The sequence below is a fragment of the Phaenicophaeus curvirostris genome, chromosome 9, assembly GCF_032191515.1.
Source record: "Phaenicophaeus curvirostris isolate KB17595 chromosome 9, BPBGC_Pcur_1.0, whole genome shotgun sequence".
NCBI lineage: Eukaryota > Metazoa > Chordata > Aves > Cuculiformes > Cuculidae > Phaenicophaeus > Phaenicophaeus curvirostris.
The window spans coordinates 13,921,953-13,946,768 of NC_091400.1; the positions used below are offsets into that span (position 1 = coordinate 13,921,953).

At 35.6% G+C, this 24,816-nt stretch overlaps 1 protein-coding gene across 1 annotated transcript in view; it reads left to right on the top strand.

Annotated features, from left to right (window-relative positions):
- Positions 1 to 24,816, top strand: part of KNDC1 (kinase non-catalytic C-lobe domain containing 1) — a 61,616-nt gene that overhangs the window by 20,556 nt on the left and 16,244 nt on the right. Inside the window, exons 4-16 of the mRNA XM_069863873.1 lie at positions 1,474 to 1,620; positions 3,610 to 3,727; positions 4,086 to 5,095; positions 12,904 to 13,018; positions 16,047 to 16,115; positions 16,217 to 16,278; positions 18,398 to 18,556; positions 18,898 to 18,975; positions 19,630 to 19,723; positions 19,900 to 20,062; positions 20,154 to 20,998; positions 21,089 to 21,233; positions 23,184 to 23,275. Coding sequence (XP_069719974.1) covers positions 1,474 to 1,620; positions 3,610 to 3,727; positions 4,086 to 5,095; positions 12,904 to 13,018; positions 16,047 to 16,115; positions 16,217 to 16,278; positions 18,398 to 18,556; positions 18,898 to 18,975; positions 19,630 to 19,723; positions 19,900 to 20,062; positions 20,154 to 20,998; positions 21,089 to 21,233; positions 23,184 to 23,275 — 3,097 coding nt within the window. The remainder of the gene's footprint in view (positions 1 to 1,473; positions 1,621 to 3,609; positions 3,728 to 4,085; positions 5,096 to 12,903; positions 13,019 to 16,046; positions 16,116 to 16,216; positions 16,279 to 18,397; positions 18,557 to 18,897; positions 18,976 to 19,629; positions 19,724 to 19,899; positions 20,063 to 20,153; positions 20,999 to 21,088; positions 21,234 to 23,183; positions 23,276 to 24,816) is intronic.

Consider the following 24,816-nt stretch of genomic DNA (forward strand, 5'->3'; position numbering starts at 1 on the left):
TGTTTTGACATAAGAAATTAATTGCAAGTTATGATGATTGAAATTACCATCTTCAAAACTGGCTTTCCTTTCAGAGGAAAGGAACTGTGTCAACAGAAGAATTTTCTGTGAGGCAGGAGTTGGGGATTAATTTGTATTCAACATCAGACTGGCCTTTCCCTTGAACAAGAAAAGATACAGTGAACTTCTTTAAAACGGGGCAGCAAAACAGAGAGAATGGAAGCCTCTCTGCTTGTATTTCTCAAAGACTTGTGCTTTTAAAGGCAGACTGAGATACGAGTTCTATCCCACAGTGAACAGAATTTATTAATTGGAAGAAGTAGGATGAGGTAATGTGTTGCCCTGCCCTTCCTATTCTTGTGTCCTGTAATGTCCACATCCATCCTCGCGTGGATGAAGAAAGTTTGTCAAGGGGCAAGTTTTTTGATCCCTCAAAGTAAAGTTCCCCATCTTTCTGTGCTGCTTTTGGAGTTGATGATTGAGTTGCATATAATGAGATAATATTCAAATATGCTTTCTTGGTTTTCTGCATTATACAAAGTACTTTCTTTCTTAGAAACTTATTGCTGAGAGAAGATAAACAAGGTAAATTCTTGTTTATTCTTAGGCACCCTGTATTTGGGATAGACACTACATTCTGTAAATGAAATCAGATGTGGAGGAATCACAGGTCTGTCTTGGAGGGAATTAGATCATTTGGTAATGTCCAAATGATAAAATAGCCTTGAAAGTGATGCCTGTAGACACATGCAAAATACCACTTTTGAAGTGTACAAAAGAAAGAGGCAAGGAAAAGAATTTCTTTCATCCATATCCTAGTTCGCTGAGTTTCTCCACAAGTGTTTTGCTGAATACCAAACAGGGAAAAGGAAAAAGAAATATGTCAGGTAAGTTGACAGGCTGGGGCAAATGGTTCATGGCTACAGCCTGTCTCTTCATGCGAGTTGTTAAAGGACATGCCAAGTGTTAAAACATTACCTGTTTCTGGAGGCTCTTAGTTGCTTTTTCTCTCAAGGACTCTTTGATAGCACTTAAAAACACTGCTTTAATAAAGTTTTTTGTCAAATTACCTTTTTTCCCAGTGAAACTGCCTCTTCCCTCTTCACTGCCTCTTCAATTGCCCAACATGCTTCTAATGTGAATATTACTTGCACATACAGAGGGGAGTGAGTTTTATGTTTATTGTAGCTGATGAACAATTGTAATACTGATTTATTGTTGAGGAATTAAAAAAGGCTCTAGTTATACCCTCCAGGGTAATTTCTTTTTATTTGCAAGAAGCACATCTCCCAAGGAACGACTGAAGCCCAATTTTTTTTTTCCTCTGTTTAAATTTATCTTTACAGTAAAATGTTACCTTTTAAGTTAGAAGTGAAAACAATGTAAGCTGTATCCCTTATAATCTCAGAACTCTTTTGGCAGGAGAAGAGAGAATTGGTAGCATGTTTAATACCTCTCTTAAAATTCATGCAGGCACATGTCTATTCTTTGGGTGCAACGTTGAAAGCAGCTATAGAATATGTAGTAGAACCTGAGACAGAATCAGAATTTGGGCAAGATTTACGTGCTCTGCTGGAACAAATGCAAGAAGAAAATCCTGAACATAGGCCGGATATTGAGGTAAATGAGCCCTATATAATTTTCTCCTTGAAAAAAAAGTTGACAAAAATATTACTGCATGTGTGCTCATTAACAGAGAGGTAGTCTTTATATGTAATGCGTAAACTTTGCAAGAAAGCTGAGGTTTTCACTGACTCTCAGCAGAAATACATTTTTCTACCTACTCTAATGGACATAGAAAATGAAATGGGGGTGTAAATGTTTTATGGTGATCTGATTCTTTTAGAAGGTTGGGATCGCTTGCGGATCTACATTATTTCAATAACTATTTCTTCCAATTTAATATTTAATTTACAGGGAGAAAGCTTAATTAGAAGTTGTTTAAAGCATTACTACTAACAATTTTTTCTGTAAATATATAAATGTTAGTAGTATTTGACTAGATATCTTAATAGGGTTTGTATTTTATTCCATCTAGCCTCTTACTTAACCTTTAATTTTTAGGAAGAATTCGATATATATAGGATTTTCCAAGACAATGTTTTCAAAGGATTTACATTCTAAATGTTCATTACTTAATGCAGTGCTATTTGGCATGCATGTGTTAAAGTTTAGCTTTCATGCATTGCTTTTGCAGACTTCATACTGTTCCTCTACATCAGAATAGTGCTATATACTTTTGGTTTTGTGGGTTAGTTTTTTCTTTCTTATCTTCTGAGCTGATAGTGTATATTCTAAATGGTATAGCACTAGAATCACAGAATTGCAGAAATGTTTAGGTTAGAAAAGACTTCTAAAAGCATCAAGTCCAACTGTAAACCTCACACTGCCAAGTTCACCACTAAACCATAGAATCATTAAGGCTGGAAAAGACCTCTAAGATTAAATAGTCCAACCGTCAGCCCAGTGCCACGATACCTTTTAAACCATGTCCGTAATCACCACATCTATGCTTCTACCTCCAGGGATGCCGACTCAACTGCTTCCCTGGGTAGCCTGTTCGAATGCTTGACAGCCCTTTTGTTGAAGTAATATAACCTAATGTCTAGTTTAAACTTCCTTAAATGGTGCAACTTGAGGCCATTTGCTCTCATCCTATCACCTCTTACTTGGGTGAAAAGACCAACACTCACCTCACTAGAACCTCTTCTCGGGTAATTGTAGAGAGCAATAAGGTCTCCCTTCAGCCTTCTCCGGACAGTTCCAGTTCCCCCAACCACTCCTCATAAAACTTGTGCTCCAGACCCTTTGTTCCCCTTCTCTGCATATGCTCCAGGAATTTAATGTCTTTATTGTAGTGAGGGACCCAAAACTGAATGCAGTGTTCAAGGTGTGGCCTCAGGCTGGATACCTGTCTCACTTTTTCTTCTCCTTCCCCAGTCTGATATGTGAACCAACAGAGCCATTTTCTTCCTTCAACTCACAACAGCAGAAGAGTAGTTGAGCAGGTTAACAGGGAAATAAGAGCATCTCCTCAGGCCTGTTTTTAAGTCTGTGAATGTCTGTACTTAACTGTGTGTGAAACCAGTGCTAATGCCATCAAATGATACTCAGGCTACAGATTAGAGATGTATAAAACTGTTTCTTGTGATCTGATAATGATTGCTTTCTCTAATTGGGAGTAGTACTTTCTAGATATTTGTAATTCGCAGTTTTTAAATGATTCAGAATTTACTTTTAATGTAATTTTGGTAATAAAAATGTTGATCATCCTGCTTATGTCACTCAATACAAGGGAATAACTGGCTGTTTAAAAAATGAGATAAATGTTCTCCTTGATGAATAATGTAAGATTATTAACTTTTATTTGTTGTTCTTGGCCTTCTAGTTGTAGGCTACAACTGTATTAAATAATTTCATCATAGCTTATGGTAAAAGTAAGAAATTCATCCATGTGATAGGAACACAACAGTATAATCAACAGTGCAACAAAGACCTCTGGTGTAGCACTGTACAAAGATATGCTGTGTGAGTTAACGTGATTCGCTTCAGTAAAAATTCACAAATCTATTCATTATTAAGTAAGTATTTAACACTAATTTTCTCTAGAACATTTTGTCATTATGTGAAGAGAAACTAAAGATTGCTTCATCCAGTAATATTTGTCGAAGCCTGTCTGCTGTTGGAAGAAGGGTTCTTTCCATTGAATCATTTGGTGCTTCTCAAGGTAACCTTAAAATGTATTAGTCTAGAATTTTAGATTGCCTAACATATCTAATGATTTTTAATATACGGTGTTTCTGTGCTTTCCTGTTATTATAGGTTTCTTTCTAAATATAAAAAAGTCTAGATAGTAATTATTTGTGGATTGGGGTGGAGAGAAGGTGACACACAACTCTTATGAGCATTATTATGTTTTAAGTGTCCTTTATGATTGAAAGTCACTTGTCTAGAAATAATTATTTTTTTCTAACATAGTGAAGATATGTAACAGCATTGGCAGAAAAAATACTATGAAGTTTTGCTAGGAGAGATTAGAAGGTTTAAATGCACATTTAATATAAGCATCTGTTTTTTGCATCTAGATGTCTGTGATAACATGTGGAAAGGAAGAATGTATCAGAGAAGTTTGGGATCTAAATTATACTCAAATGAGAAAAACGGCATATCAGGTGATTCCTCTGCAGTAGAAGATGTGACAGCTACCTGTCATAAGGACTCTTCTGTAGTTACTATGGTGACTGGCAGAGAAAGTGGTTTAAAGCAAATTGATCTGGATAATGAGAAAACTCAACTTTCTAAACTTGTGACTCAAGATACAAAGAGCAAAGAAGACAAACATGCAGTGTATGACAGTTTTGCTAGTGTTGCTTTGGATATAAAACCATGTGTTATTGACCTGGAGAGAGATGGCATTTTTAAGAAAGGTTCTTTGAGAAAAATTAAAACCTTTCCAAAGCTACCACTTGAACCTGCAGATACAAATAACTTTTTTACTGCTGTAACCAACAGTGGACCACTAGCTAAGAAAAATCAGTTGCTAGCACAAGAATCGCTACCTCTAGACAATAATAATGAGGTTGCTTTTTCAAAGGGAAATCTTAATTCATTTGCTTTTAGTAGTCCACCAAAAACAGAACCAAAGAATCAGCAGGTAAATGATCTTCATTTAGAAGCTCCGTGTGTATGCACACAGGTGTCTGGCATAAATGTAGAAGAACATATGTCATTTATTAATGGTAAAAAGATAGGTCATGTTTCATCTGATTACAAAGAAGACTGCTCTGATGCTACCTCTGAAATACCAAATACAGCTGGTGTGATAAAAGGCCCAAATCGATCAGTTGCTGAAGCAAAAATGCTAGACAATTACATGGCGTTTGAAGACTCTTCTGAAACTTTTCCAGGGTCAAATGAAAATTCTGTACCACCATTTAACAACATGGCTTCAGTGTTAATGACAAAACCCAGTTGGAACAGATATGGATCAAACCTAATTAGGTCTTCAGAATTAAGCAACGGTGCAATGAGCGCAAACAATAATGAAGATAATCTCTGTGGAGGCAGAGGGTCAGAAATCAAAAGTAATGAGCAGGTAGTAAAAGTAAAGTCTTCATTATATAGTTGCTGTAGTCACTTGTGTGGAGATGAAATGACTTAAATACTGTGTGATTGTTTTCCCCTTTGTCCCCTGTACATCCTGGAAAATAGAGTTTTGTTAGTCTGCACACTTAAAAGTCTTCTCTTTAAAAGTCAACTGCTACAGTGAAAATTATGCTATTGCAAAATCAACTTTGATTTTTTTTTTCTTACAAATGGAGTATTCTTGCTGATGTGTTACAGCAGCATATTTAGTAGTTGATTACATTTGTGAGAGAACATTACCAAAGCATATGTAGATTTTTAACTCTTTACACTGCTGTCAATGCATAAAGTTCACTACCTTGCAGTGGGCCTCCCAGGTCCTTATGGAAATTGCAGAGTTCTTGACTGCAAACCTGACCTCATTACAGTCAGTGGCAATATCCCATCTGCTTTGGAAGGTGAAAAGACTCCACTTTTTAATCTACATGGGCATTTAAGTTTTTGAAAATTGTACATATGCTGTATCTGTTCTGTGTTCTTAAATTGCCACCTCTGTGTTTGTTATGTATATTTCATGATAGAATTCAAGTATGTGCACAGTATGATGGATATGTTGTCTCAAGCCTTTCAACTTTATAAATAGCCAAATAAGAAGGAGAGCTGATATTAATCTACTAGAATTTGTTGATAGATGGTGTAGCATGGTCTCTTCTCTGCTCAAGTTACAAATTTTCAGGGTGGACAAGTTTGGTCTCTGACTAGATGGTTTTCTCATGTGCCACATTCAAACAGATATAAACAGCCTATGGAGTAGGAGAGCTCCTGGCAAAAAAAATGCAGGATGGCTGGTGCTTCTCCAGCCTTGCTGTGACTTAAAAATGAGCAGCACAAACTTCACACATCTAATTTCCAGAAATTATCTTAGGTGAAGATGTCAGGGTTTCTTCCTTATTTGTATACTGACAACTTGGCCTTCTAGTCCTTGCCTAATAGGCAGTCTTCCAGCTATCCCATGCAGTGGCATGTAGGGTTATTTCAAGTCTGCATCCATCCCTCTCTTTAACTAACCCAAACTCCACTGGAATAGTAACCTAGAACTGTGAAGTGTGTAAAGATCCTTCGGTTCATCATAGCTATAAAAATTAATGTAACATTGAAGATTCTGTTCTAACTGCTTTTTTCTTTCCTGTCTCTACTACCCTCAATAATGAGGACTTATTAAATTCATAGTGGAGGAGGATGGTAGTAAGTATGGATAAGTACTGCATGACATGGTTTTGCTTCCTGAGGAAGTTACTCATTGTATGCATATTGAGTCCTTTGTTTCATTTTTAAGTCCTGCCTGTTCATTCCTCAGACTCTGGAAAAAGATCCATTCATAGCAGACACTTAGGTTTTGGGGTTTTTTTCTTCCCTCCTCCCTTCTTGCTTCGTACTATGCAACCATACTCAGAAGAGTGCGAAGTAACAATCATATTTATAATCATTATGAAGTCTTCTGGTTTTGCTCTGTGATTTGTTACTCTGGATTTACATGATCCTGCTTCACTTGGTAGGTGTGCTTATATTTCTAACAAGGATCATAGTGTTTTCAGTCACTGATTTCTTGTGAGAAAGCTTGTTAGTACACAGAAATCTAGGTAAGTCTTAGTATTCAAGCAACAGAAACAACTGTTTTTCATCTTATGTGCAAATCTCTTTTTCTGAATGGAGGTTTTATATTATTTTTAATGCTAAACTTTATAAACTTAGGAATTAATTTACATGTTATTTGTCATGGAGAAGATGGCTAAGGTAATGCCATCAAATTGCTGTAAAACCACTGCAGCTGGTTTGTTGGGGTTTTTGGTTTGGGTTTATTTTGGTTTTCATTCCAAGAAATAAAGATACTGCACTTAAGTCAGTTGCCTTGAGGGGGAAATGGGTTTACTTAAGCCTCTGTATTAAGTAGAGAGGTATGGTGAGTAAACGGCCATCACTTAAGAACATAAATTGAGTATTTTGATAGAGGGCCTTCTTTAAGGAGGAAAAAAACCTGTTGAAATAAGACGTATATACTGTCTTTACTGAATTGTCAGGTCAACTAAGTTTGGGTACCCAAAGATATTTTCAAGAAAATGATCTTTCTCAGTATTATGCTTCCCTAAAAATCTTGCACAATTTAAAAGCTGTAACGAAAGTCCTGTTTGCTTTTCCTGTAACAGCACTTGAGATTGGCACACAGAAAAGCAAACCAAAATGTGTTTTCTGATTATTCTGCCATTCTTCTGAAATCCTCTTTTTCTTCAAATATTTCATCATCAGTTCAAATAAAGTATTCTTTCAGTCTGAACAGAATTTCATCCTTCCAAATAAGTATGCTCTTATTAGTTGAGGTTATCTTGTCCACGCTACTTTCACAGGATAATCACAGTGAATTAGAGAACATACCTATTATTCCAGTTGTCCTAATACGCAGGGTTGTAATACCTATGATATCAAATGAAGACAGCAGGGTGGTAGTTGTCTTTGACATCAGAGTTTTATAGCTGTGCTTTCAGTAGAAGAAAGGTATGATAGACTTGTGTTCAATACTCCTTTTTTAATAATCAATTCCAGTAGATGTTCAAGTTCTACAACATAAAAATATATAAAAAGCTTTTAAATATATCAACATCTGTGATCAGCACCTGGGTTTCCAAAATGGTTGTCTGTTCCCTGAAATTCTGAGCTCCTGGCCTGGTAGTCTTTGGTTTGTTTTCTGAAGGAGGGTCGCTCAATGTCAGTAGTTACTGAACTATATGGCAGACTATTATAAGTCTTCTGAGGGGAGTAGGGGGAGAGGTTCCATGTTTTCAGCTTTGTTTTCAACTTCTGGAAAACAGATTTTATTCTTCAGACTTCTGAAACATAGCAGTTTATGCCTGTCTTACCTCCTAACAGTTGCAAAAATAAAACCACACTGTGCTATCCCTTATATGAAAAAGTTACAACTGATATTTCTGTACGCTTTCAATTTCCCTTTAATTTCTCCATGCCAGTATTTTACCAGATACCTAAAAATGTATGAGGGTGTTGGGTTTTTTTGGTTGGTTGTTGATTTTTTTTTTTTTTTTTCAAAAAAAAGATAAAACTTTAGTCTGAGAGTTTGTTCATTTACTGCAAATGCATAAAAAGTGTGAAGCCCCAGATAATGTGAGTTCTGTCTTCTGGGCTTAATGTAAAACATCTAAGAAGATTTACAGAGCTGCTCTTTCACTTGTTTTCTATAATGGATAAGCACGACTGCAGCAAATAGAGCTTTTGGAATAGTATCTGTAGCGTCTCTTTCTTGTTCTTTAGAGAAAGTGCAATACTAGTCCCATCCGGTTGAAGATCAACCTTGTCTACTCTGGAGAACAGACAGTTTTTCTTACCTGTCAATAATACTTCTCCAGTGGACAATATTTTTCTAATACCCCAATACTGCTTCTTAATATTGTGTGCTTTACTGCTAGTAAGCATTACTAAAAATACCTGCTTGCTTTTGTCTGGCTACTGCAATGTATCTTGTGAGGGTTTTCCTAGTAATTTTTATAGTTTTGCATGCTATAAATAAATATTTTTCACTTCAAGTTTGAGTGGGGATCTTTTATTTCTCTAACCAATTTCATTCCAATCAGGTGTGTCTCATCTCTAATGCTTTTAAATGTTTCTTTAAATGCTATGGCCTTTACATGGGAAGGGTTAATGAGAACCTGGCATATACACATTTGTTTTCTGTTGGTCATTCATACCCAGTCAAGCATGAGAGAAGGTAAAAGCCATGTAGCTGGAGAATGACACTTAAACACTGGGGAAATAGCACTTGAAGGAAAGAAAAGTTGGAAATTCCCAGAAAAATATTTTATTAGGAAAAGAATAATTAAAATCTTGCTTGCTTTGGCTGTTTAAAATAGGCCAACATTATGTTCATAAAATCTGGTACATTGGCATAATCTGAATGCTTGAAAAGTTTGATTTTACAGTTCTGGTACCAACAATGAAATAAAAGATTGTTAAATTATCTTTGAAGGACTGAAGAGAGAACCTCACTTTTTCAACAAGCGAGGTTTAAAATGCAATCTTTTTGGCATAAAACAAAATGTCACCAATATATAGCTGTAGGCAATGATCAGTGGTGTGGCTTTTTCGTTTCATTTTCTATCAAAACTTCTGTGCTGTGGAAAACTCAGTTTTTAAACCAAGAAATTTTCTAAGATTCCTGGTATGAAAATGTCCATTTTAGAACATGAAGAAAAAAAAATCAGGAGGAGGCACTGGATTATAATTTTGTTTGCCTTTTGGTGCAATTTCACTGGTGATTATATATGAGCAAATGTTTTATATCAGTATTAAAATAAAGTAGGCTAGAGGTCATGTGGACGCTGATAGTTAAGAAACAACACATGCTACAGGCAGTTTGACTAAAGATTTTAATCATATATTTTCCAGCACTTTAGATTTTTTTTTTCTTAGCAGCTGAGTGGGAATTTTTGAAATTGTAGAAAATGGTAATACCCATGAATCAACGACTTGCATGTTATAAACCAAAACATCAAAACCAACCCTGAGACTGATGCCCAAGTAGGGGAGTTTTACACTTAAGTGTTAACCAAAACACAAACATATTCAATGGAATTTGAGTGTGATGTGTTGAATACATTCTTTGAGGTTTAAATAAAAATTGCCTCATAACTTTAGGTTGAGAAATTTATTTCCTTTGGAAACTATTTTGACCAGATTGCATATGTCATAGCTCTAAATGTGTGATGAAACGTGTTTTGTCTGATATTGTCTAGGTGCATGATAACTTTTACAAGATAGTAGAAGGACAAGTCCCTAGTAGGTCTGAACCCTGAGTCTTCAGATGAAGTCTTCTAGAATTCTCTTTCTGGTTACAGGAAGATGAACATCTGGAATAATTAGGACACTAGAAGAATGACCTTCTTGGGTATTTTTTTCAGGAATAAAAATAATCTTTTGATGTGGGAAGAGACTTTAGTAAGAGACCATAGTGATGCAGACAGTTATGCTAGTTGTTCCCTTGCAACACTAATGTGGATACTAGCTAGCAATATTAATATCTAGGGTTTAATCCTTAGGATGTTTGACAGAGAGAAACAATGAGGGTATGTATTTAAATAAAGTTCACCAATCTGTAACCAGAGAGCATCCTCTTTTTTTTTTTTCCCTGACTCAGGTTAATTTGGCCATCTTGTGGATGGCAGTGATTCTTATTCTGCTAAGATTTGCTTTTTGGGTTTTTTCCTTTTTTTCTTCTGGAACAGAATTTTGGTTTTCTGGTGCCTTTTCATCCTCTGTTTTGCTATCTGTCATTGACACTTTCTTCTTTCTTACCATAAACTTTTGTTGCTGCTCTTAGGGTTTATTCCTACTTTCCTGCTGTGCTTAAATCTCTTTCTGTCATTTCTGTCTTCCTCTAGAAAGCTTGGCTATCCCTGAGGTGATGAGAAATACCTTTCAGCTTTCTGCTGTACAACTAACTTCAGCCTCCAGTTTAGTGAAAGATTCTTCTTCCCCTTGCTAGCTCTTCATCACTGTCATCTGCCATAAAAGGTGATTTGTATATGCAATAGAGGAAATAGATATTTCTTCACTGCAGCTTCTAGAGCCTCTAGGGACATAAACTTCAAAAAGAGGGATTCTCTTATAGACAGATGTGTGGTAGTGGTGTGTACTCACAAAAAATTATTCCCAAATCCCAGAACTTAATGTTCTAGTTGGTCTGTGAAATTTCTCTTTTGATTTCTCTCCATTCATGTCAGCTGTGCAGTGTGAATTTGAAGATTTGGCTGCTTCTTTCATTATAAAGTGTCTGTTAGCAAAGATGCTTGAGGCACTTGAGAACCAGGATGCAGTGGAGGGGGGAACACAGCACTGATCAGGCACAGTCATCAATCAACAGTATGAAACTCTTTTGAGGGTTTTCTAGACTAATTTGTTCTTTTGACTCTCTGAGCTCTTACTTCCTGCTGTTTAGTTGATTTTTTTTTTTTTATCAGACAGTTCAAGAGCTTAGTTTTCTAGATATAGTGAAAGAACACATTGATGTAAGAATTTTGCACTCCAGGATGCTTGTGATAGCAAAATTTGAGCATAAAGCCTAACATTATTACCTCGCTTCAAATCTGTCAGTGCAAAGGTTACTAATACTTGCAGTGGAGAATAAGAGAATAAAGGCACCAAATTAATTTTTTGTGTGTTGGAGGTAGGCAGAATATAAAACATTAAATAAATCAAAAGATGTGTTTGCTGGTACATCTTGTTAAAAATTTATAGTTTATCTGTTTCATCTCCAGGGAATATTTAAACAGTACAAGCCAAAATTACTACATTCCTTGAGAAGGTCTTCTGGTAAAAATTATATTATCGAGAAAGTTCAAGCCACAGAAATTAATCTGGTTCTTTTCCTCCCCTCCCCCCAACCCCAGATCACAGGGAAGCTATTTCTGTTTGTCGATCTTGATGAAAGTTAATGCAGTAGTCTATTCACTGCATATTTTATGATAAAATCCAAATAGTCCCTCGCTGCAGGGTGTTTCATAGCCAGGATCATGAAAAATTGACAATCAAGAGTGTGATTTGTCAAATGTAGTGACATCCTGCCATTGTGTGTGAGAGAGACCCTTAGTCTATTTTTACAAGCATTGCTTGGGATATAAAGGTGTCCGGAAAAAAAAAATAAAACCAACCACACCGAACAGTTCGTTGTATTTAATTTTTTCTTTTGTCTCCTGTGCTCCTGTTTTGTTTTGGTTTTGTTTTTCTGCAGTTTATCTTGAATTACTCCTGGTAGTTCTTTCCCCAGCGTGGCCTAAAGTTGATGTTTAGAAATAGTTTGCTACCTTAGAGCTACCATGTACAACAGAAAATGTGCAATGCTGGGGTTTTTTTAAATACTGGGATAAGCCTGCTCTAAGAGGGTTTTGACTACAGTGGGTTTTTTACTGTTCCTTTGGTAGATGTGTAAAGTCCAAAGCCACTGGTTGTGATAAGCTCATCTGTTAGCACAGCTTGATTGGGAACATGTCTGTGCAGTTACTATCAATGTCAAGTTCTTATAGTCACACACACCCCCAAAAAAAATCAGTGTAAAACATGGATTCTCTAAAGAACAGTAAGTTTCCACCAAGCAGTATCTCTGTCATGCTAAGGTGTTATACCAGGTATCAAAAGCTAGATTGATAGCCAGAAAAACTAATGCTCTTAGTACAAATTGAGCAGCCATGATTAAAAACAGAACAACGTGCTTGGACTTCAAATAAACATGTTATTAATTCTGTCAATATTGTTAACATCTTTCACAGAAGAACAAGAAAAGTTGATGAAATCTTTAAGGTAAGCCTTGTAATGCAACTGTCAGGGTAAAGCAGGATATGAATGTGGGATTATTATTCTTTTTTTGTTGATGATTGTTTTATGTTTTTAAGTATAGGTGATGTCCCTATAATTATGTTTCATTTTTGACATTCTAAAAGTCTTTCCTTAGTATGGTAAGAAAGAGCTTCCAAATAGCTCACTTTTCCTGAAACGCTTCTATTGCTGAAATGTCACATGAATTACACCTTTCCTATGCAATTAAGAAACTGCCATTTCATCTATACAGCTAATCATGCAATGCTTTTTCAGTAAGAATTGTTATTAGATGATTACTAGCAAGTGCAGTAAATACCTTTTCTTAATGCATTTAGGTGAGTGCATTGTATATTAGGAGTTACTTTTTCATTGCATCAGTAAACGTTTTTGGTTTGTAATAATTTTTAATAACTTTATTTATCCTCATTAATTTTTTTCCAGTGGATCTCTCTAAAACTTCTCTTGTCCTGGTATGGTAAACCTTTGAAAGACTATGAACTCTGGGCGTTGTGTCACCAGTGTTTATGTACTCTGCAGACTTGCATAGATTATCCAGGTATAGTCTTAATAATCTTAAAATATTTACTTAATTATTTATGTTCATTGTGTTAAATGTTTTCTCTATTATATTGATGCAAAGTATCTCAACTTTCATTTTATGTACAGAAAAAAATAATAGGTAATATTTCTAACTTTTCTTAAATTTTGACTTAGAGTGTTTGCTCAATTTCTTTTCTCTTTATTTTGAGTTCTGATGGCTTTTTCGAGGGAAACAAATCTTCATGACTTCAAGCAGTGAAAAAATTCTGTGTTTAGACATGTCACTTAAGAAAAACACTTGGGATTTGTATCTTGAAAGCAAGAGGAAATAAGTTTTTTATATAGGTAAACATAAAATTTCCTCTCTTGCCTGGATTTCTTTGTGGAAAATAATTTCTGCCTTATTTTTGACAATACAGGGCTTTGTCTGTTTAAATGCCCAAGTTCTTGTCATGTCATTACCCTTCCACATTTCCTATGCTTTAGTTTAGAACATAATTATTAGAAGTCAACTCCTGAGGGAGGAATGGGAAACTATCTTTTGACAGAATTGGAATATGTTGTGTGTGACTTGGGAGAAGACCATCCTAAATTTCCATAGGCATTCTTAATGCTGGTTTAGCTTATAGTGATAGTAAGTCTGTAGCAATTCTGATAAACAGACCAGAGGTTCCCCCCACTACCACCCTGTCTTTCCTTTTTCTTGATTTAAAAAGCCTGCTTTTGAGGATTTGGACAGGAAGTTTGAAGTCTGTAGCTGAATATAAACAATTGTGTAGTAAGGTACAGAAAAGTTACTGCATCTCTTTGGTTCTCACCTCCACCTATTTGATGATATAAAACTGTTTAAAAGGAAATTGGCCTTAAAAGGAGATTTCTGAGCACTTTAAGCAATTTTACTCCTAATTATTTTATATACCTTGCAACAGAATCATTTCAGCCTCATAGTGTGTTCCTAATGTTTGTGAAGGTTTCAAATAACTGCACGTAGTGGCTTAGATTCTAACTTAATATGCCTAGGCAGCCGTACACGCACCCAGCATGCTTAAGTGTTCAAAATACTAGAGGTTGAGTTGTGATATGAACCTCATGTAGACTGTAAAAGTGGACATAAGGATACAAACCACTAAATGGAAGGCAATTCTATACTTACCAAATAAAGCTACCTTGAATATTGTTTTCAGATTTAGAATATTTCCGCCAGAGGATTCTCAGCCTGTTCTGTGAGTAATTGTGCCTTGTGCCGTGACTTGCAGTGTTGTTACTACTGCAGTGCCTCCACACACATGAAGTTCTCTCAGCATTCTTTTTCAATGATATTAGCATATTAAAGGTGAAGCTAACAAACACACATAAAGTGGTTGTTAAAATACCTTTTGTCTCATCATTGGTAGAGTTAAAATTGGTAGCTGATGAATCATAGCTAAATATATGAAATGTGGAACAAGCTGAATTATTTATTTTGTTGTTCATTTACATAGCCTTTTCCTCCAAATCCTCCCTTGATTACACTTTTTTCCTTATCCTAAGCAGGAATTATCTGGGTAAGAAAACATATCCCAAAGCTGGCCTCCTAGTGTATTTTTTAATTCCGTCCCGCTACAAAAGTTGTTTGTACCCTCCACTGAGACTTTACTTCTGACCTCTTCTCTTATCAGAAGATATTGCTTACATCTTGTTCATGGGGCTTTAGAGAATCCTGATGAGAATTCTCTTGTACTAAACTCACTGAGATCTGGTTTGCATGAACTGTGTTGCATATTCAGGGCCAGAGGCGTTAACTCTTGAGAAGCAAAGATAGTGAGCATGAAGAGTTCTCAGGGGGACTGTCTGCAGAAAAAACTAGTAAAGGTTCCCATTCGGGAAAGTCTTGCTTTTCAAGACAAATAGTTCAAGTCCAGCTTAAATATTACTGAAGGTAGTAGGCAAGCTTTTATTTACATTAAGTGTAGTGAACAGTTTAATGACGTTAGGTATGTTTTGTACAGGTAACTACAAAAACAAAGTGATGATTTCCTTTCTTTTCTTACTTTATTTTTCCATCTAAGTCCTCTTCAATTTTTTTATTTAGTAATAAATTAATATTTGTTTTACTCTTTGATATTCTTTGATATTTTATTTAACAATTCATTAAATGTTTTAACCTCTTGTTAAATTTAATGTAACAATCTGTTCTCCTCTTATACTGTTTTTAAGAAAATGGTGTATTTGATGATAGCCTGCAAAGGCAGGTCTACTTTGCTAGCCAATTGGCTTATTATATTGAAGCATGCTAAATTGCAGTATGCTTTGAAGATTCAAACAGACAGTCCTATCACAAGTTTTTCATAACTGAATTTATGTAACATGATCTCATTACCTTAATGTTAAATTCCTGAAGAGCTCAGATCATTTAAAATAGTTTTATAAGTCAGTTATTTCTCTCCTATGGAAAATTTCAGGGCCTTGCAAATCCCAAGCTACATAACATTTCTTTGGTGGGAGAGTGTGTGTGATTATAACTATTTGTTAAAAACTCGACTCCATGTCCTATCCCACCTAAAGGAGTTCTGGAGTTGGCTACATATTTCTCAGCTGTTTCCAGATAATGACCCTTTATATTGTTTGGGTTGGAGAAGGGAAGAGAGAGATTAAATGCTTAAGATAAGTTGACTGTCTTTTGTTTGTACTTTTTGAGAAGATGAGGGTACATCTAGTGGTCATATTTCTTTTTTTTGCTTTGTTCCTTTCTTGGCCTTCCTTTCCAGTGCAGGGTAGAAGAGAGTAAACTTCCAGTATTCTAAGCCCTTTTTATTGTGATCCTGTTTTGTTTTACTTTCTTACCTTTGTTCTACAGGAATTGGTTTGGGTGATTGTGCATCTACTGTCTCTTTATTGGTTGATGTCTGTTTTAGCGTTAGTGTTATTTAAAGCATCATTTATCGTAGGATAATTGCTGACATTGAAAAGTATTCTTAGGATTATTTAATTTCTTTTTATTGGCATCCAATAGTTACAAGAACAGATATTTATCAGGTCCTGTTGTTCCGTGGCTTGTTTTGCAGTCTTATGTTTGGACTCCGTGCTGATTGACTGCCATGGAAGTATCCTCTTTGCGACTGCAAAAGCTGAAGGTAAAGCAGAGCAAGGAATGCATGAGGTTTTTTATTTAAGGGGAGAATGGAGAAGAAAGCAAATGTCTAACTTTCTGGTTTTGGCTTCTTTTCTCATTTAGAATCTTGTGATATATTTTATTTAGCTCCTGAAATTGAAGAAGAGGATGTGGATACTGAGAAGGTAATGTGGTAGGTTGTGTAGGTTGCTATGCATTTTATCAAAGGACAGTTTTATCCCTGTGCTGCTTGAAGAGGAGAGCTAAACTCTTCAAATATTCGGATAATATTTCTCAATTCTCCCAATATTTCCTGTTTCTCAGTGGGTTTTTTAGATATTGATATCCTATAAAATTAGTTGATTCTGAAAATTAGATTTGCCTTCTTTTTGCTGGAGTAACTGCCACAAATCTGTTATTCAATAGACTTCCATAAGGCTTAATTATTTTCAGTTTGTTAAGGGTAAGACAGACTTTGAATTCATGTTTTCATGTTCTGGAGATCACACCAGGATCTGTGTTTTAGACTATCTAGGCTAAAGCCCGAACATTGATCTCATTTGGAAGACAGCATAAAAATATCACTATATTTTTACTATGGGAATGTTGTGAATTTTCTCTTAGCAATACAGTTTTCCTAGAGTTTTTTGCTGTACATACAAATCATAAGGAGTTCTCAGATCAAGGATGCTAAAAATGCTAATAAATAGGAGGTATTTATCTCCACTGCACCTGCATCTGAATTGCAAACTGTGCTACAGTGATCTTAAGAATTTACAGTACCTTTCTATTATGTAACAAGAAAAGAGCTTAGCTAATATGTACCTTGTACCCTGAGTCCTTTCAAATTAGACCTAATAGTCATGAATCAGAAAAAAAAACTTCATTGAAAATCTACTAAAGGCAGAGTTTGACTTTCTGTTAAATTATCTGTAACTAGAAGATGTTTATATATCTTCTTCTTTAAATTGCTTTGATCCAACATGAAGGTATTTCAAAGGTTTCGGAAGCTTAAACTAACCCTGAGATATAATACAGCAGTCTCACCAAAGAGTAGAAATGAATAATCCTAAAGTCCTTATGCTTTATTCTTTTTCTTTAGAAAATCTGAGGTAATCTCTTTCTTTCCATTTTTTTCTGTAACATTATATATAGAATAAGCTGACTTGTTTTTTGGTGTTTTCCCGGTATTTATTAAATGTTTTGGTTTTTATGAACATTTAGTTATAATTATGGCATGGGAATCAAGATTGTAGCACCAGTTGCAATAATTGAACTACTTCAGTAAAAGGAGCTTTTCTGAAGGATATACTGGATTGAATGGCAAGATTTTCCTAAATAAATAAATTGAGGTTAAATTGTGATCCCATTGACCTCTTGGAATTCTGAAGCTAAGGGGGAGAAAATTTTTTTGGTTTGATGGAGCTGCTTTCTCTGATTTCAGATATCTTTATTCCTATTAGTGGCTCTTGTTCAGCAAGTTCAATTGGTTCACAGGTTAATATCTTTATAGTAAACTTCCTTGTTACTTCATGTTCATTGCTGTTCAATTTGCTCAAAAGAGTGCTAGGAAACATTGTTTTGTAGGACCACATTATTTAGTACTGTGCTTAGGTTTCTCTCCCTTGAGCCTTTTTAATATCTTTCAGAGGCAATGTGAAGAAGCATGATGCTTTAACTTTGTCAAAATTGCATTTGTACTACATGCTAACATATGTAAACTAAGCATTAAGTAGACTAAATCTGTCTCTGTCTGAAAATTTTAATTCTTCAAATAAAACAGAAAAGCTTGTGAAGATCAAGTGCTTTTCAAGGTTTCTCATCCTGGCAACTTCAATTGGTCTAGCTGCAGGTAGCACAATAAAACTCGTACTGGCTAGCTTGTAATTGCCATTCACTTCCTGAATTATCATGACTGTTTTTAAGTAAATTGTGGCTGGCCAGGTTTTATAATAGAACTCTAAGGCTTGTGGTGATTTAAGCTTTTATATGAGAACGGAATTCTTCAAAGTGGTTATAAAAACACTTTTACTGAATAATTATCTTCGACAAAGGATATGACAAATTAAGTCTGTTGTCTGCTACTACTAGCCCTGCACACATAACAGCTAGTTTTTTAAATGGGTTGGGATTTTCATCAGCATCTTTAAAAGCTGAGATCTGTACTTTGAAAGCTCTAGTCTTTTTTTTTTTTTTTTGCAGGGAATGAGGGGAATTTTTTGATAATTTGTTGGAATTGGTTTTGTATTGGAAGCTTGTTTTAGTCTGTTTACATCTTTCCTGTCTCTTATGTTGTACCAATAGGTCTGCATTTATGGTGTTGCTGCAGTTCTGTGGATGGCTGCAAAATACAGTGTTCCACCAAGTCACAAACTAGCATTGCCAAGAAAACTGAAAAAACTTCTTCTGGATATGGCAAGAAAAAACCCTGAAGAAAGACCTTCTCTGGCTGGTGCAATTAAGGTTACTAGATTTAAGCAATGTCATGTGAAATTTTGTTGTATCTAAAGTCTCAGTGATTTGAATATCAAAATATTAAAATATTTTTTGTAATAGACTGATACCTAATTAAATTATGACCAGACAGTTTGGGGTTTGTTTTTAAAGTTACCTCCCTAGGGATGCAGAGGGGTATGTTTTTAATTTATAATGAAATTGTCAATAAAGTACATGGAAGTCTTATGAGCCTATCCTAAACTTAGATTACTTGTAATTGACGTACTTGACTTTGTCCTTGTCCATGAATACCTCATTTGATGGAAAATTTATTCACTGACTAAAAATCGTGGTTTTGGTTTTTTTAGACATGCAATCGTTATTTACTTGAACAAGGTATAAACAGCAAAAATATTTTGGCATTGTTGAATAAATCAGTGTTTAAGGTAAGAGTGCCAACGTTTTTAATTCTCTACATTTTTTCAATTAATTCTCTAAATTGTAGTCTAGTAAGATTCTTTTGCCCCTGTGAATGTAGTTAAATTTGTTCTCTTTTATTTTTCTTTTTAATTTTCAAGTGTTCTTTAAGAATTGCTCCTTTCTAGTTCTTGGAGTTGAAGTGGTCACACTGCAGATTTGGTGCCCCTGCTCCACAATCTGCATTGAATGAGAGCTCAGAAATAAGAAGAACCAGTGACTTAATTTCATAAGCTTAATTTCATAAACTGACTTTCATTTACTGACTGTCTTATCAGAACAGAAGATTTTACCATGTAATTGACACAGCGTTCAGTCAGTCCATGGAACTGACTTTGTTCAAAACTTTGATTATCTAAAAGTTCTGATTTAAAACAGAGGGTTAACAAGCTTTCCAAACAGTTCTCCTGTTCCTTAGAGTTTGGTGTCATTCGTTTTAATTCTGTACCTCAGCATGACTAGGTTACTGCTTTGCAGATTATGGAAATGTAAAGTCCTAAAACTCTAGGTTTATATGGGGTTGGGCTTGTTGTTGTTTTGTTTGCCTTTTTAAGTAATGTGCTTAGCAGATTTTGAACAAAAATGCTAATAAATTAAGTTTGGACTTTAATTTTTATTGTTAGGCTGTTGAGGAAGAAGTAATCTCTTCTCAAGATCATGTTGCTTTCAAATTTAAAAATGACACCCATGAAATGGACCCTTCAGAGTCAAGTCTAGGTAAGCAGTTAGACTCTGATAGGTTTACTTTGTTGTAGTATTCTCTAGGTCAGTTCTCCATGTAAAATTTTCTCAGTCAGATACACAATTATTTTTTCTGGTTTAATTGATTGTTATTTACCTTGCATTTATATTTTACATGTTTTTCATCTTTCTAACTGTGTTTTTCTCTTTAGGATTTGTGCCTATTTCCAGTGAAAGTAAACTTGTAGCAGTTAAAGGACCAGTACCATGCCAGATATCTCTAAACTGTGAGAAAGCTACATTACCTGTTGCATTCACCTCTCCTGCAACTCACTTTAAGCCTATTATTCTACAACAAAATGCAAATATAACAAAGTTAGTATATCCTAAAGCAAAATAAGTTAAAGTTAAGTCTTCATTTTTAAATCTACTGGAATTGTCCTCAAAATTCTTTGTTCTTTTTCAGACAAGTTCACATACCAGTTTCTGAGCAATTTGAGAAAGAAACGAGAAAAGAAAAACACATTGACCACAACAAATCAGGATATATAGAAGACCCTAAAAGTTATGTTACTGAGGAAGCAGGTGTTGTTGAAACTGCACTTGAAATACCTGAGTGTGATTTACAAGTTCCAGGCCACTCATCCCAGAAATCTTCAGAAGCGCAAAAATCAGGCAACACTTTTGGTTCTATAGTTACATTACCATCACCATCTGATTCCTCACATATTCTACAGAAAAAGAGTGTTTTATCTGAAGTTCCTTCAAGCTCCTTAGCTTGCCCTACATCTCCTAGTTTTCTTCATATAAATAACATCATTCTCAAACAGGACTCAGAGAAAAGAGTTTTGACATTTGTGCCAGTACATTTAGCTGTATCAGAGCAAATACCAAATAAACCTCTTCGTTCAAGAATTGCTTATGATTGCTATCATAGTTTGCCAGTGCTACTTTCAAGTACTATTGCAAATTATAAAATGAATGCACAAGCAGAAAATCATGCCCCCCTTTGCAAAGGGCAAAACTGTGAGACTACTAATACACAAAACAAGATTGATAAAAGCAATCCAGTTACTCAAACCAACTGTCAAGAAATTGAGGTTTGTACCAGCGCAGAGAATATTTTCACTGAACAAGAACACGCACCACGTACCTCAATGAATCAAGACAATTCTCATCCTTTTGACACTGAAGTCCTGCCCCAGCAGAACAACGCAAGTGACACTTTGCTACAGAAAGTGGTTCATCTTATACTAGAGGAGTTTGCATTTGATGGCTATCTAGAGAATGGAGTTGAAGTTTTTGATATGGGTATGTACATTTTCTTCTGTATATTAATATCATTGATGTGTAAGAATATTGTTAGTAATGTCTTTTTTGTTTGTTTATTTTTTTAACTAGGTAACTTCATTTTAAACTTAAAGGAAATTAAGTTCGGTGTGTTCTCTGATACAATTTGTGAGAAGTTTTGTGACCTCTACTGGGATGAAAAATTATTGGAGAATCTCTATCAGGTAGTAACTGGAGAAAGACCTTCACATTTAAGGTAGGCGGTTTGAACTTTTTCCATCTTAGAGTTAAATTTAATGTTTTTCTCCCAAATTCCTAGAAGCAGGAATGGATATGCTGCTGCTCTTCAGGTATCTTTACTGATTTCCTCCCAGCTATTAATTTACCAGTCTATTAGATACTTCATGGCCTTCCCTATAGCCAGTAGTGCTTAATGGCTTAGCAGAAAATATTTCCTCTTAAGCTTAGGATGGCTGAATGATAGAGACCTAATTCTAATCAATATTGTTTTCAATCATTGGTGGAGAATTTCATAGTCTCATCAGAAAGATGCTGTTCACTCAGGAGCGAAATATGTTGTTCCTACTATTCAATTTGCTTATTCTATTTGAGTTTAGGTCTTTATAGATCCTTTTGTTGTATTCACAACTATGAACAAGGAAATTAATTTAGCTTTGCTAGAAATGTTTTACTTAACTGATTTAGTTTGACTCAATGTTCCTTCTGGTGATCCTTTGTAAGTAGCCTGTTAAGTGAGAAAAATAATAAAAATATTTTTGTTTTATTTCGGCATCCAAATGCAACATACTTATAAAAAATACTTATTGAAGGCTGTCGTAAACAGTAATCAATTTATATGTGGAAGTTATGTATGTTTTCTTTGTCTGTCATGGTCTGGAACTGCAAATTTGAAGTTTTGACAAAGAACCTTGGTAGATACGGCTACAGAAACTTCAGTGTTAAAAGATGCATTATCCTTACAGCCGGTTTTAGAGAGAACAGGCTACAACCTGCAGATATCAGATCCTGACATGCTGCTGGCCTATTTCCCATTTGTGTGGGGATTTTTAAGGAGCCACTGAAAACTGATCGAAGGTTAGGTTCTTAATACCCCAGAACTGAATGTTATATAGGGAAACTTGAGCTACTGTAGCTCAGTTACTGGCATGAATGAAGTGGTCATCCACAATATGATTTTTTCATAGAATCATAGAATAACCAGGTAGGAAGAGACCCACTGGATCATCGAGTCCAACCATTCCTATCAAACACTAAACCATGCCCCTTAGCACCTCGTCCACCCGTGCCTTAAACACCTCCAGGGAAGGTGAATCAACCACCTCCCTGGGTAGCCTGTTCCAGTGCCCAATGACCCTTTCTGTGAAGAATTTTTTCCTAACGTCCAGCCTAAACCTCCCCTGGCGGAGCTTGAGGCCATTCCCTCTTGTCTTGTCCCCTGTCACTTGGGAGAAGAGGCCATCACCCTCCTCTCTACAACGTCCTTTCAGGTAGTTGTAGAGAGCAATGAGGTCTCCCCTCAGCCTCCTCTTCTCCAGGCTAAACAACCCCAGCTCTCTCAGCCATTCCTCATAAGGCCTGTTCTCCAGCCCCTTCACCAGCTTCGTTGTTACAAAGTAAAGATTTTGAAACCAGAAGTGAAAAGGAATTCATAATTTACTGTGCAGTATGAAAATATAGGTCTAGCTTTTAGATCACATGCACAAATTGCCTCAGAATATCTCTGAAATGTTGCTTACCTAGCATTCTTTAACAAAGAATGGAGCAGTTTTTAATTGTTACCTTCTTTGACTTAACTTAGTGAATGTTCTTAATTGAGGTGACTTAGAGTCAGACTGTTACACAGAGGTGAAATCCTAAGTGAAAAACCCATTACAGTAATTTGCACTCTAAGTTATGCCTGGAATTGTACTTCTTGTTGGTATGTGTTCTGATACTTCTGTTGGAATTTTGCCAAATGCTGTAGAGGAAGATCTCTATATCTTACTCAGTGCACTTTAATGTCCATTTTAGCATTTTTTTTTTCTTGTAAAATAACAACTGAAGCTGAATGTGCAAACTTCAGGAGGTAGATAAATTCTATGACACCCTTTACATACACGGTAGCCATTTGTAAGATCTCATTCAACTGCTGTAAGTATAAAAATATATGAAACATTATTTTTTCCTAATCTTCTTGTATTTTCAGCATAACTGAGGCATGTGATCCGAAGTGTGGCATAGTATTCCAAGATCTGAAGAAATCTGATAGCTTTTTAACAAGCAGTGATCAGACAGAGGGTGAGAAAGGACTTAATGATTTTTGTGTGGTTGGAATCTATCAATGACACAAGTTTTGAGACTAGCACTTTGAGTCTGTCTTCAGGAAAGCACCTTAGCATTTGTGAACATTATCAGTGAATCTAAACATTATCAATGCCTTGGGGACCTTTTGTCTTCTATGTGAAGCTTACGTATGACCAAGTGTCATTGAATGAGATGCCTGTTTTATTTACTTTTACTTACTTTTATTTACACAGATGTGTCTGTTGAAAAGCTCCCAAAATCCTAACTGCTACATGTGGTTTTCTTGTGTTCTTTCAGGAGATGTTCTAGTGGAATGCTTTAAAGTAGGGAGAGGGAAGGGGACAGTCGTAGTGAGTCAGATCCAAGCTTAGCTAAGCAAAGAGGAGAGCTTTAGAAAATGCTTCTGACTTCTTAGGTGTTACTGAAGAAGCTGAGGACTGATAGAATAATGACTGTGCAACAGATACGGTCCTTCTTTTTTCCCTTATCAGAATTAAAACAAAATTAGGCAGTAAAATAAATAAAATGTATTAAAATTAAAAAATGGTGTTACAATAAAATTATTTACAAATTCTGGTGAAGGGAATTGTGCAGAAATCTAGAAAGTCAATTGCTTTTAGATTTAAATGGGTAGTTTTAACTATTCATCCAAAGTTCTTCCACAAACAGGCAAAAATGATAATCTTTACCTATCTCGTATGAATTCCCTATTCCATCCACTGCAGTGCCTTTTTAAAAATAGATAGCAAGATGAACATTGGGTCAAATAATTTGCTGATCAAGATAGTTTTCCCTTTTGATCACAAACTTGGCTACAGGACACCATGTCAGGCCAGCCACAGAGGTTGTAATAGTGGATTTTTCATTTGCACTTCTTCAGTACGGGTTTTGCATTTTCCTGGCATAGTTTGTGATTGAAGGTTTAGAAAGCAGTCCATCTTTCAGTAACTGAACTCAAAACTGATCTGAGACTGGTAAATCCCATCATCGTAACAAAACCATTACCCTTTCTGGGCTTGGTGTATTCATGGGCAGATTGTATTTGGTTGCTGTTGTATTTCATTATTTTTTCAAGATAGTTCAGCCAAGTTTCAGCATTTAAATTTGGTTACCTCTTTGTTTTGAGAAAAGTTAAATTATGTGGTTTTTACATAATGGGTTATGCCCCTACATTGTTAACTTTTGTGGCAAAATATGAATTTGTAAGTTTGCACTTCATTGCTGTTGTTCTGTGATAAAATTTTCCATTTTGGCTCAGAATGACTGCAAATGTAGAGCCAGACTTTCCTCTGGGGTATATGATTTCTTTGCACCAGTAATTTAGGTCTGTTTGTCTCCAAGGTGGCATATCTAAGCCCTGGAGTGTTGCTCAAGTGAAAAGGGAAACTTCTGGCAGGCATAAAAGCTCCTGTCAACATCATACCAATCTTTGACTGTCACCTCAGTCCCTCAAGGTTGGTAGTAGCTCTTATAACTGCAAAGAAGTCCCATTATAGCTCAAGGGAGCAGGTCCTGCAGGACTAGAAAGTCTAATA